At 40.6% G+C, this 13,600-nt stretch overlaps 2 protein-coding genes across 6 annotated transcripts in view; both read left to right on the top strand.

Moving 5' to 3' along the window:
- The first annotated feature begins 25 nt into the window (after nucleotides 1-25).
- On the top strand, nucleotides 26-6,641 carry unc45b (unc-45 myosin chaperone B). 5 transcript variants are annotated; one of them, XM_053870136.1, is made up of 21 exons: nucleotides 26-68; nucleotides 230-276; nucleotides 1,634-1,795; nucleotides 1,880-1,916; nucleotides 2,385-2,560; nucleotides 2,649-2,738; nucleotides 2,827-2,994; nucleotides 3,083-3,248; nucleotides 3,324-3,491; nucleotides 3,558-3,729; nucleotides 3,808-4,108; nucleotides 4,196-4,290; nucleotides 4,407-4,548; nucleotides 4,629-4,769; nucleotides 4,853-4,980; nucleotides 5,066-5,132; nucleotides 5,233-5,346; nucleotides 5,563-5,678; nucleotides 5,741-5,858; nucleotides 5,927-6,082; nucleotides 6,151-6,641. In XM_053870136.1, exons 1-21 carry the CDS (start codon nucleotides 29-31, stop codon nucleotides 6,415-6,417), a joined length of 2,871 nt encoding a protein of 956 aa, XP_053726111.1. In that variant the 5' UTR covers nucleotides 26-28; the 3' UTR covers nucleotides 6,418-6,641. The 5 variants fall into 5 exon arrangements, with proteins under 5 accessions (XP_053726111.1, XP_053726113.1, XP_053726114.1 ...); XM_053870138.1 differs by having other exon boundaries at nucleotides 50-113; nucleotides 210-276; XM_053870139.1 differs by having other exon boundaries at nucleotides 53-68; nucleotides 210-276.
- Nucleotides 6,642-7,159: 518 nt separating this feature from the next.
- Nucleotides 7,160-13,600, top strand: part of pip5k1bb (phosphatidylinositol-4-phosphate 5-kinase, type I, beta b) — a 28,702-nt gene continuing 22,261 nt past the window's right edge. Inside the window, exon 1 of the mRNA XM_053871750.1 lies at nucleotides 7,160-7,383. The gene's annotated coding sequence lies outside the window, so the exon portion shown is untranslated. The remainder of the gene's footprint in view (nucleotides 7,384-13,600) is intronic.

The raw sequence follows: 13,600 nt of genomic DNA, 5'->3' as shown, positions 1-13,600 counted from the left end.
ACAAAGGTCTGGAAAAAGTGTCTCCTTCATGGCGGTCAGACAGAGGAGTGAACAATTCAGCCATATAGGTGTACATCACAGCTGGAACACTGTTTTAGAGAGGAGCAAATGTGGTCAAATATATTCACCTTTTTATACTTCACTATATTTAGTTTAGTTCCAATCATGTCCTAATCTTGTCATAATGCCATGTCATCTTCATTTTACAGATTTTGTTTTCATTCTGCAGACAAAGTTCGCATAGCCGCATTCTGTAGGAGGTGCACCCTCTTGCAGGTATGTAAAGAAATTAACTTCCTGTCTTTATCATGAGTGGGGTGGAGTTCATTCAAACCATCCAAAGAAGGTAGCGCTCAAGATAAGGGATGGCCTGTGCAGTTCTAAAACAGTTGAAGTAATCTGCATGAATTATTCAAGCTAATATGTAGTTTAAATCCCACTTAAAAATGTTGGTGTGAACGATTGTTGGCCCTGTGATGGACTCCAGGCCTGTCCAGGGTGTCCTGTGCCTCTCACCCCTAGGATCATGCTCAAACGTCCCACATCAATGGGAGAAGAAGAAGGCAACGAATGAATATAAATGTATATATCCATTTCTACCCATTAGAATACATCTAAATAAGGTTTCTTAGTTTTTTTTTTCCTTTGAAGTCTGCAGCATTCACACACTCGAGATCATTCTCTTTCCAGAAGCTACCAGACTGTTCTGTGTCCCTACAGCTGTCAGGCCCCTGTCACACTCACCATTACACACTTTCAAACCCCCTCCCGCCACTTTGGCATCGAGCATTTGCTAGTGAGTTCTCAGCTGTCAGGTCCCTAAATAGCACTTATCAGGAGCAGACCATCATGAACTCGGGGGTCCCCGCTTCAAATTAAGGCATTTTTTTTATTCCATTGCTTTTTTAAAGTAGTAACTTAAAAAAAAATCTCAACAAAAACACTATCATGTTAGTGGCAACGCTGAAAAACAGCATTGAAAGCATAGCAAGGTACACCGGACCCCCCTGCTAGTCCTAAGTGGTCCACCTTACCCCTGTCCCGCCTCTGATCCACTATAAATATGCATGGCTGCTCTGGTGGGGCAAGATTACATAAAAACCTAAAGTCTTAGAGAGTCAAGGAGACAGTTCAGCTTCTGAAGAGAAGACACAAATATATACGGTAAGACAGAACTTTGGTGCAGACCTGTTGCATTTTAGGATAAAGAGACAAAGGAATATAGATTGCAACTATCTGGCTCTGTCCACAAGGAGAGAAACATTTGTTTGCTGTCTATGGTCAGAGGCTATGACCAAATAAGGGCTGAGGGGAGGCCATTTAAAGTTAGATAGCATGTGCACGACCATTTGCTTGAAACAACTCGATCAGCAGCACACAATGGTGAGAACATTTCTGTTGCAAATTTTGAAAATATCAGCTTTATTTGGCATCGGCAGGCAATATCTGTGAACCAGCTGGATTGTTTGATATTATTGAGATTTATTTTAAATGAATGAACCCTTAATGACCTTTTCACTTAGACTGTTTCACATGGCAATATATTGAGACATAGTTGCTAAAACTCATCATTAAAAAATGTTTCACAGTGAAAAATACTGTGGTAATCTAACAGATAGTTTGAATGTTTCAGATGGGAGACCCAGTGCAGTTGAAAGACGAGGGAAACAAATTCTTCCAGGCAGGCGATATTGATAAAGCCCTCGAGTGCTACACAAATGCCATCAAGGTGTGCAAGGACAAGAAGGTGCTGGCTGTTATCTACAGAAACAGATCTGCGTGCTTCTTAAAAAAGGTGAGCAGGTTAAATCTGCCTTTAAAAGATACAATATAACACGTTTCTACAATGCTGACTGATGTTATATGTTTTGTTTTATAGGAGAATTACACTGGTGCTGCTTCAGATGCATCAAAAGGTAATTCAATATATCTCAAACGGTTTAATTAAAATAAAGTGTATATTTATTGTTATGTATTTAAAAAAACGTTTCCTTTAAAATATTTCAATTAATTGTGATAAACCATATAATTTTTATTGATATCTAAATTAATATTCATGAATTACGATATGTCCATTGACGTCATTGTGACAGACTTTCTTTGCCTAAATGAGATTAATGCGGTTCATAAATAATATAGCCTTTAGTTAGACTTCCATTTCCATATTTCTCCTCCCTCCTTTATGTCTTCTGACCTCCGTTATCACAATGTCTTTCCATAAATGTAAATTTATGAATGCTATAGAATCAAAAGTGTCTAGCTATATATATATATATATATATATATATATATATATATATATATATATATATATATATATATATATATATATATATCGAAGTGTTACCAAAAATAATAAAAGCCTCTGTGGCTTCCTTCTGTAGCGATTGACGTGGATGCCGCGGACATTAAAGCCCTCTACAGACGCTGCCAAGCCCTTGAGAAGCTTGGAAAACTGGACATGGCCTTTAAGGATGTACAGAGATGTGCAACTGTCGAACCAAAGAACAAGACCTTCCAGGAGACTCTTCGTAGGCTGGGGGCTGAAATCCAGGCCAAGGTTGGAACAAAGCCATCTCAAAGCCATTAGTCAAGGACCGAGCGACCACTGATATTTTTCTTTGTTTTCTTTTTTGTTTCTACCACAGCTGAAGACAACATTCTCCACCGACTCGCGGGTTCAGAACATGTTCGACATTCTCCTCGGAGAAGAGATGGACAAAGAGAAGATGGAAAAGGTGTGTATGTTTTCCATCTCAAACAGAAGTTTATTTTAGCTTTTCCGAATTGTGAACAGATTTGAAAGATTTATCCCCTTAAATCCAGGCTGCCAACAACCTGATTGTGCTGTCCAGAGAAGATGCAGGCGCAGAGAGAATATTCCAGAATAATGGTGTTCAGCTCCTGCTCAACATGATAGAAACGGGCAAACCTGAGATGATCCTGGCGGCTATTCGAACTTTGTCTGGCATGTGCACGGGACATAAAGCCCGGGTAGGAATGGAGACAAGCCACTGTCCCTCCAGTTGTTTTTCAATTTTCTAATATATCGTACATATCTAATATATTACTGGTTCCACAGGCAATGGCTATCATTAACATGGTGGGAACTGATAAGTTATGCAGCATCATGGCCATTGACAATGAAGAGATAGCCTTGGCGACCTGCAACCTCTTCCAGTGCATCAACGACTCCCTCACTGGGGCAGATAAGAGGAACTATGGCAAGGAAGAGGCCTTGGTCTTAGGTAAGCCATCCTCTGTTCTGAGCATCTTCACCAGCTGTTTCAGTTCTTCAGTGACTCACGACTGCTGCTCCACAGATGCATCCAAAGACTTGAAGACGATTCTTCTCTCTCTGCTGGAGATGCTTGGCAGTAAGAAAGTGTCCGGTCATGGCAGAGACCAAGCCTTGAACCTGCTGAGCAAGAATGTACCGCGCAAAAATAAGAAGGAGGACAACTCCACCACCCTCTTCACTATTGATCATGGTGAGAGAGAGACCAGCATGTGATTTATTTGTACATGGAGCTTGATGATAACCTTTGCTTGTACAGGTTTGAAGAAGATCCTGAAGATCTGTGGCCAGGTTCCCGAGCTGCCCGACCAGCTTCCTCTGACAGAGAACACACAGTTGATTGCAAGCGTGCTCCTCAACAGGCTTTATGACGACCTCAAATGTGACCCAGAGAGAAACAACTACAGAGATGTTTGCGATGAATACATTAAGTGAGTGGATTGTAAAATCAGGTTGTCTCTTAACACAACAAGTGCAAGTCAATAGATGTTCCTTTCACTTCCCTTTAGATCCAAAATTGACCCTAACAACATGGACAAGACTATCCACGCCATCAACGTCATCTCTGGACTGCTTCAGGGTCCATTCGACGTGGGCAACGCTCTTGTTGGACATCAAGGTATCATGGAGATGATGGTGGCGCTGTGCGGTTCTGAACGGGAGGTGGACCAGATGGTGGCCGTGGAGGCCCTCATTCACTCCTCCACCAAGATGAGCCGAGCCAGCTTCATCATCACCAATGGAGTCTCGCTGCTGAAGGACATCTACAAGAAGACCCAAAACCAGAGGATCAAAATCCGAGCCCTAGTGGTGAGTGTTCCTGTCAAAGCACTTCCACACATCATAATTTAACACTGCCACTGAATTTTGTGGTTAACTTTCTGACGTTGCTCTCAGGGTCTGTGCAAACTGGGATCGGCTGGAGGTGACGATTATAGCATGAGACAGTTCGCTGAAGGCTCCACTGAGAAGCTGGCCAAGCAGTGCAGAAAGTAAGCCTTAATAAAACATGGCTTTCCTTTAATAAATGCAAACTCCTCATATTTCTAATGCTTTCTACTCCATTCAACCTTACTATTCAGTTATTAAACTCTTATTCTTTTATCAGGTGGCTGTGCAACCCGCAGATTGATGCAAAAACAAGGAAATGGGCGATTGAGGGTCTTGCTTATCTGACCAACGACGCTGACGTGAAAGACGACTTTGTTGAGGATGAGTTGGCTCTGAAAGCCATGTTTGAGCTGTCAAAGGTACCAGCACATTGCTGCTCATGACTGGTCCACAAATGTTAAAATGTAAAAAATGTTATTGTGAATGATTCTTCTGTCAGTCAACGGACAAGACCATCATTTATGCGGTGGCATGCACACTGGTGAACTGTACCAACAGCTATGACAAGAAAGAAATGATCCCTGAACTGGTCCAACTGGCCAAGTTCTCGAAGCAGCATGTGCCAGAGCAACACCCCAAGGTAAGGAAGTATCTTTTAAATGACACAGCTGTCAAGTGAGAACAGAAGTATGAGCGTGCTTGTCATGATTTATGTATGAACAGGACAAGAAGGACTTTATTGAGAAGAGAGTGAAGAGGCTGCTGAAGGCCGGAGTCATTTCAGCCCTGGCTGTCATGGTCAAAGCAGACAGCTCCATCCTGACTGACCAGACAAAGGAGCTGCTGGCAAGGTGAGAGAATATTTAATCAGGTCATATTGGTTCAAGTCAGTTCAAGTCGCAGAATTCTCATATTTTATATTTATATTTTGTGTAGGGTTTTCCTGGCACTGTCAGAAGATCCTAAAGACCGTGGTACAATTGTCGCCCAAGGTGGTGGAAAGGTGAGGACTGTGAACTGTGCTCTGAGAACCTCCAAATTTACATATTTTAAAGCGTATGTGTATGATCTGCTTTTCATCCCTTGACGTTTTTGTCTCTCAGGCTTTGATCCCGCTGGCGCTGGAGGGGACAGATGCTGGGAAGGTGAAGGCCAGCCATGCTCTGGCGAGGATTGCTGCCATTTCTAACCCAGAAATTGCTTTCCCTGGTGAACGGGTAAGAAATGCCGCGATGAAAAAGTCTGTTATTTGGTGGATGCACATCAGAGTGGATCATATTAGGAGGATATTTTTCTCTTATACTCTCTAGTGTTGATAGAGAAGAGTGGCGACATAGACATTAGACATCCTTTATTCATTCAGCAGTGGGGAAATTCAACAGTTGCCGCCAAACACTGCTTCCAGCTCATGCATATCTTTGTCCCGCCAACAGGTGTATGAAGTGGTGAGGCCCTTAGTCAACCTGCTGAACACGGAAAGAGATGGATTGCAGAATTATGAGGCTCTCAGAAGCCTCACCAACTTGGCTGGCTTCAGTGAGAAGCTAAGGTAGAAGCTGATTTCTCACATCTCTCTCCAGTCATGTCTAAATATGTTCTTTGATTTGAAAGAGTGAAGATTATTAAGGAGAAAGCCCTGCCAGAGATTGAGAACTACATGTTTGAGGAGCATGACCAGATCCGACAGGCTGCGACCGAATGCATGTGCAACTTGGTTTCCTGCAAAGAGGTACGAGTAGAACGTGAAAAAGTTCCTCATAAATCTGAGATGGTGCTGAATGATTTTCGGTTTTTCAGGTTCAGGATCGTTACCTTGAAGACGGCAATGACAAGTTGAAGCTGCTGGTGCTGCTCTGCGGGGAGGATGACGACAAACTGCAGATAGCTGCAAGTGGAGCTCTGGCCATGCTGACCGCTGTTCAGAAGAAACTCTGCCACAAAATGACACAAGTGGTACGAGAGGATGTTAACTCTCTCTCTGAGTTTATATACATTAACTGTGAATTCTTCTCTGTGCACAGACGGGCCAGTGGCTTGAGATCATGCAGAGGTTGTGTCTCCACGCCAACCCACATATCCAACACCGTGGCCTTGTGATTGTGTTCAACATGCTCAACTCAGATGACCCAGAGCTGCCCAAGAGATTGATCGAGAGCGAGCTTTTGGAGATCCTCACAGTGATTGGAAAAGCTGCGGACAACCCAAAGCGGCAGCAACCCATTGATGCAGCCCGCACGTGTCTGGTCAAAGCTATGGACCTGGGCCTGATCAAACCCTTCAGTAGCTAATCCTGACTGAACACTTCCCTTTTTTTTTTTTTTTTAGAAACATGCCTTTTTTGTTTTGTTTTTGCTATAATATTTAATGTGTTAATCTCAGACAAAACTATTCATGATAATCTAAATCACGTCAACTAGGCTGGAATTTTGAATGCTGGTACCACAAATACAGCTTGACTTTTCTTCTCTGGATGTATTTTTTTTAATTTTGGACTTTTTCTTTGCAGTTATACAACTATTTATTAAAATATTCTGCCATGTCATAAATGTCTGTTTGTTAACTTTGTAGCTTATTCTCATCGGTATTATATCACTTGTCGTTATTCAGTGACCTAACAATCTGATATTTTACATTTATCAGTGGATGTTGTCCTTTAGCGTAAAGTTACAATATTATGAGTCACTTTGACCTTGTCTTTCAGAATTTGTCTTGATCAAATCTAAGATAGATGCTGCACAAAATAATCTATCAGGTTGTTGAGGTTTTTCAATAAACCTCTGCTGTGCATTAAGACTAAAATGAAATTCACAAAAAACGGTACGCTTAAAAAACACTTTTCTTTAATTCTTTTAATGAGGGAGTGAGCCGCAGTACCACCAACAAGGGCTTTTTTTTTCAGTTCATGCGTCAGTCTCCATCTTTGAAAGAATGGAAGTTGTGCTGCATTCTGGATGATATGTCTACCTTCTCATGTAGGTGGCGCAGTTGAGCAGCTCTTCTCTTCGGCGTGTGCGTTTCTGGGAGAGTGAAGAGGCTGGGCTGAACACACACACGCACACGCACACACCTCTTACTGACTGCAGGAGTGTTTCCCTTCACTAACAGTCAGACCGCCGTGGAAAACAAACCCCGGACCCGTCTCCACAATATTATTTCAAGATTTATTGGTCCGCCGGACGTGGTTTGATCCGGAAAGTGTATCGCTGCTGGAAAGTGATTTCTTCTTCGACGGTTCATTAGAGCTCCTCAATCTGGTGAGTCGAAATTAGCTTAATATTGACATTTCTCGTCAACACCAGCTCAGCTACATTACACATTCTGATTAAAAATACCGAGGTTTATGTTGTATGCTGTGTAATCTGCACAAGAGCCTCATCCCCTCTGTTCTATATGTTCGCCTCAGCCCAAACTCTTTTAATTTCATTGTTGTTGTATGTTAAAATTCCTCATTATTAGGTATATTTTCCTGTTAAATATGTCTTTTCAGTCGTTCATTTTTCTAGAAAAAATGTCTCTCTCTTTGTCCAAGTTGAGGAATTATTTCTTGTTAGGGTTTAATGACCTGTTATATTTACAATATGTATTAAAATGCAACTGTATCGTATTTTATGGCTATTATTTACCAGTAACTTGCTGCTAACCAATTTTTATTTTGCTGTTCTAGTGGCGTGTTAGCAGTGGCCAGTACCTACCATAACTGATTATGAAGGTTTTGACACAGGAAAATAATCAGTCCAACGCTCAAAACAGAATTTGCTGCCGCTCCAGTTGTTTAAAATGGTGTACGTTGTCTTCATAAATTGATTTTGGAACCAGCTAATGCTCATGTTGTGTAGGTGATTTTACATGGATTAAACTACTGCCTTGGAAAGTTTTATACCAGACAGAGGATGTTGAAGATGTTTCAGTTTAGCATCATGAACCTATTTGTAACATACAATGTTTTGACAATTCAATGTCGTAAATGCAATGATAATGTGGCATTTTTATTTTAAACAACATACAAAATGTCATTGACAAATGGCTAAAATCATGTAGTTCAGTCGTCAGTGTCATCATATTTGGAGTATGTTTAGTTGTGGTGATCTACTTCAGTTTTTTTTCAATATGCAATTCCTGCTAGACTTTTAAGCGTTACTCAATGGATGGATCTGTTCATCTTGATAATATACCTGTATGATGTAATTTCCATGTAATTGAGAGAGCATGTGAGTTCACGTGCTTTCTGATTGTCAAGAATCACCTGGAAAACTTTATAGTTTAAATTAGCTGGTTTTGAGGGAAGTGTTCTGAAATGACTTAACCAAATGTTGTGTACCGATGATTCAGGTGGCACTGAAGATTATGAGAACATGCAAACCATGTTGGGTTTCAGCCATGTGTATCTACATTATGAAAGCCTGAATGTACTTGGTGAACTTTGTGATTCATTGTGATTTGACTGTGAAACTGGTAAGCTGGCCGCTCTTACTCACCACTGCAGTGTTTTGAAAGGGAAAGTGTCTCATGCAAATCTTTGGGAAGCGCACCTGGCCTCCTGTGCTGATACACGGCTCGAGGTGGTTATGTAATGTTTTCCATCTGTGCTAATTCATCGCATTGCAGTTAGCATATCATGTCAAAACAAAGGTATCTTCCTCCTGTCAAGTTTCACACTTATTACATGTTTACAACAGCGATTTCCTCATGCAAACTGTAAGGCTTTCAAAAAGGAGCAGCGGTTGTTTTGCAAGCCTGTTTGTCCAGCTGTTCTAGTTTCCTGAGAAAAAGGTAACATGTCAATTATCAACTGCAGGGTTTTTAATGCCGTCTTGTGATGCAGGGTCAAAGAGCAGACTGTCCTCTGTACCATGGGACACAGCCGTGGTAGAACCCAAATAAAAGGCATATGAAGCTCATTAAAGACGGTTGCATAAGTCAGCAAACTGAGCGGTAGTTCCCAGCTTCTTTTTTTTCTCCAGGCTATTTGGCATCAGACTTCTGGACTCGCAGCGTGTGGGCTGACTATTGTAAATATCTATTTGACCATGTTATGTTTGTAAAACGCAGCCTAGCACTACTCGCATACCATTAGTCTTGTTTAATGTATTCGCTGTATGAGCAATAACGCCGGGACGAATGAACCTGGTCTCATGTAAATTCTTGGATTTAATTCTGGTTTTAAAAATATTATATATAATAACATAATACATAATAATGGCCCTAGTCTAGTGATCCAGATAACACACATGGTATTCCATGGCTAGGACGGTGATGTGTGTTTAAATGGATGTCCTCGGACGGTTCTGACACATGAAGGCGAACAATATTTTGATGTGATGACAGTGTGTATTTTTTCTGTGAAGTTTGAGAGAGTCTGTCTTTGGTTTCTGCTGCAGATCCCAGGTCCGGTCACCACTGTGGATTTTTAATTTCCCCCGGTGCTTTTCATTGTGACTTTTGCCCTTTTAATCTTTCCTTACTGGTTATTAATAGAAGTGTATTCATGTGTGGGTTGTGTGTATAGTATGTTTCAATTTCTTTTAAATTAAAGTGTTCTATGAGTTTGATTGTTCATTAATTGTTTTAGCAATTAATAATCAAGTTTCAGCAGCCTTTGCCAGCAGAGATGCCATTTCTTGCACGTGTCATCCAGCAAAAACAATTCATGAAATGTAGAAGATGCTTGGTTTAATCTCTGGTTGAAACTGCCTCAAGTTCACCCCTCCAATATATCTATACAAGATATCATGAGGGGTAGGCTTGTGCCAACATAGCGACAATTTCACATATATAGTAATGTAATATATAGATCTTTGTGAATTTTAACATCAGTGTGCAGCTGTTTTATTGCTCATATTAACCATGATATGATTGAGACTAAAGAGAATCCATTTCACCTTTGGCGTGGTTGTGATTGTCTTCAACAAATTCCCAGCCTGCGCTAGCCTTTCTTGTGCCTACTTTTATAATAGCAGTCTGCTGTAGTTTGTTCCAAATAGCCACATTTCAGTGGTGCATTTCCTCAGCTACTGCAGACTGCAGAGGAGCTGCGTGGCTGCAGCATTAATGCTTCCTTGTTATAGCAGTGTATTCATAACAAGTCTAGCGAGGATCTGTTTGTCCTCCGGCTAGGAGATTAAAAATGATATTGACTTTGCTTTGCCTTTGTTATAATGCCAAAGAATTTATGAAAATCGAAACTCTTAACACTGCCAGCAGAGAAATTACTAACTTGAATGACAAGTCTGCTGTTCAAAATGCTTCATTTGTTACAGCCCTTTGTTTTTATTTCCCTCGAGAGAGAGAGAGTGTCTCACCACACTTACTCAAATAAGTATCAACACTTTTGGTCTAATGCATACGTATACATCCTGGATTTGAAGGGTTCAAATGATTTTGTGGTGGTTGCAAACTTACTCTACAATTTCTCGTGTATTGGCAGTGATGACAGCAGTTTGGTAGAAGTTAATGAGTACTTGTCGCCGCTGTGGCTTAAAGGGTGTGCTACTAATGATTAGCTTCAAACTGGTTAATCTTGTACAACTTTGAACGCCTGTCAAAGTAGATGTTGCCAGAACTCAGGAAGTCCTCAAACAGCCTGCATCACTCAAATCATCTGCTAATGGTGCAGATGTAATGAACCTGTTGTTTGGGATTGTTCTGTCTCAGTACCTTCATGGTCTGGTTCAGGATGGCTGCTTTTCTAGTTTAGTTTTGTGATACTGACACTGGGCATAATGGAAGCTTTTCTAACTTGTAAAGTGATAGCGGACACCTTGAACTACACATTGAATTGTTTTAAACTAAAACATTTTGGTTGCAATGAGGTCTCTCGTGACACCGTGAAGACTCTGAAACCCGGAGGTCAGAGGTGAGCCTGTGTCTCCACACCTCAGTTCACACTTCAGCGCACGACATTGGCTGTTCCCTGTGTTATCGCTTTTATTGTGCTCATTCAGTGACGAGGCTACCCTCCTGTCAGCACATACCTTGCTCTTCTGATAGCTCCTGCAACTGGCAGGGTCTCATGGTTGCTCACTTTTAAGCTGGCTATGTCAATATTTGACATATATGTGTCCTCCTGGAGAATACAGTACTTTTCATAATGGCACTGGTAAAAGCACTTAAGCAAGAATATATATATATATATATATATATTCTTGCTTAAGAATATATATATATATATATATATATATATATATATATATATATTCTTGCTTAAGTTGAATGAATATGAAGGTGAGTAGTTACAAAAGTACGCATTTCTTTATAATATGCACAACATTTTCTTGGTATTTTTATAATTATTTTTGTCAGTTAAGGGGGGAATATTTATAATATATATATATATATATATATATATATATATATATATAATATAACTGCTGTTGGTAACACACCTATGCTCATTGGGAAAAGAGTAAGCTAAACCACAAAAAAGCAACCACAGAGCTGTTATCGGACTCGCCTAAGACCACCATTCATCGCCGATCAACAATCTTATAGTCAGAATGCTGTTGTGATTTTGTACTAACCTCAAGGTCAAAGTTTTCTGTTTCCATGGAACCTTAGGTTCTCATGTCAATAAATAAATATTGTTACCAAGTTAAATAAACCACACTCCATAAATTGTTGTCAGTGTCATGTCTGTGAGAGTCTTGGCTGTGTGACACTTGGCAGCCTCACAAAAATGTGTTTCGTTCGGTGATTGTTATTGTTGCTAAATGATTTTCCCATCGGAATTTGGCTTGAGTCGCCGGTGCTTTCATCCATCTCTAATAGAACGGAATAGATCGTAGATGGTTTTATTAGGAAGCTGTTCACTCTGAGAAACTGGTTTTGGTCTTCTACCTTTTTAAGCACAAAGGATCTTGGTGTTGTGTTTGTTGTTTCTTACCCAAACAAAACAAGCCTTCATTCAAATAAGGTGCCCACAGGAGTAAGCGTAACATGAAATTTGACTTGGAAATACATACGAACGTCATATAGAAACCTGTTCAATCAGTCCCAGCCTTATCGCTTGTCTTGACATTAACCTAACATACATTTTTCTTTTCAGTTTGTGTTGGATCCAAGTTTGAGTGGCACTAACATAAAGATAAACTCCCAGATAGTATTTGCTGCGGGAATTTTACAAGGCCTGCAGTGTTGCCTCTTTATAATTGAATTCTTCTGTCTTCCAATTAGCTCACAGGAGAATTGGCAACCTCTCAAGAATTCAGATAATTTAGTGGTCGTGGAGTTTGTTGTTGTTTTTGTTTTGGTTCCCCCTTCTCTGTCTTCCAGCATGGTAATGAGGTAGGCAGAGGCCGGCTCATGGGGGCAATAGATGAAAAAATATACACATTTATGAGATTGAAGTCGTGTCATATCACTTTTATAACAGGAGTTTTAGCATCACCATGGGTCTATATAATAAACACGGTGCCCTATTTTCTCATGAGGGACTTCATTACAATGTGGACTTTAAATGAGTCAAACTTTGCTGTGATAGCTCTTTCTTGCACGTGGTAAGTGTGTATATTTGTTTGTTTAGGTAACTGAAGTGAATACCTGCATTTCCTTTGAGGCTGATCATGTAGTCGGACCTCTTGTTTCTGGGTTGATGATCATGTGACTCCCAGGACACAGGGCAAACCCCTTGCTGGTTCTTGTGCAGAGTGGAACTAGAAGGAGACGCTCAGTGAATAATAAACACTTCAGAGCATCTGTTCATGCAGGGATTCTCAGGTTTTCTTGCTTTTTGAAGCCGCGATGTAATCCATCACTTGGCAGCATAGTTAACTACAAATGCTACTCATTCATTCATTGTTGTGACTATACAATATCTAACACATGACAATGCTGATAATAATCGCATATTGCAGGTATTGTCTTGTTCTAAACAAGTGATATTGGAACATCTCATGTGAAAGGCTGACATGCCCAGTTGTTAAACTGTTTTATCTGAAACTTGAATTAAAGGTCAGGTGTGAAATGTCACCAATCGGCTGTGTGTTCAGAACAGATGAGATTAATGACAAGGTCGTGCCTTTATCGAGTCTTTGCCATCACTGTACTGCAGTGTGGAGCAGTGGTCAACGTGATGCTGCTTTTTGACTAGGTCCTCTTTTAGGGCCAGGCATTGACGTCTGTTTTTGCAATTGTTGATGAATTAAATTGGTCCAAAGGATGTCTGTCGTTGCCTGATACGTCATGCTTCTTGAGCTCTTGAGAGCTGACTATTAGCCATTAAACTGGGAAGGTCAAAATATACCTTGAGAAGGGTTACAATGAATGCAGCATGACCCCACCATTTGAAGTCGAGGCGTTGAATAATGGAGGCACAGTCAGTGGAACACACAGTGAATAATTCCACTTATGTTAAAGGCTGTATACATTTTGTCCAAATTTTCAAAAGTAGGGCTGCAGTGTTTTGAAAGTTGACTTGTCACCGACTATCTTAATTACTCACTGTTACTATTTGGCGTATGACGTGCATGGTTTGAC

This window comes from Synchiropus splendidus, chromosome 7, assembly GCF_027744825.2.
Source record: "Synchiropus splendidus isolate RoL2022-P1 chromosome 7, RoL_Sspl_1.0, whole genome shotgun sequence".
Taxonomy (NCBI): Eukaryota; Metazoa; Chordata; class Actinopteri; order Syngnathiformes; family Callionymidae; genus Synchiropus; species Synchiropus splendidus.
This window is presented reverse-complemented; position numbering and strand designations above follow the sequence as displayed.

Excerpts from the sequence above, each read along its gene's own strand:
- unc45b (XM_053870136.1), top strand. The coding sequence starts at position 29 with ATGGCGGTCAGACAGAGGAGTGAACAATTCAGCCATATAG. Across the intron at positions 3,249-3,323 it reads GGAAGAGGCCTTGGTCTTAG|ATGCATCCAAAGACTTGAAG; the intron begins GTAAGCCATCCT and ends GCTGCTCCACAG. Across the intron at positions 5,347-5,562 it reads TTGCTTTCCCTGGTGAACGG|GTGTATGAAGTGGTGAGGCC; the intron begins GTAAGAAATGCC and ends TCCCGCCAACAG.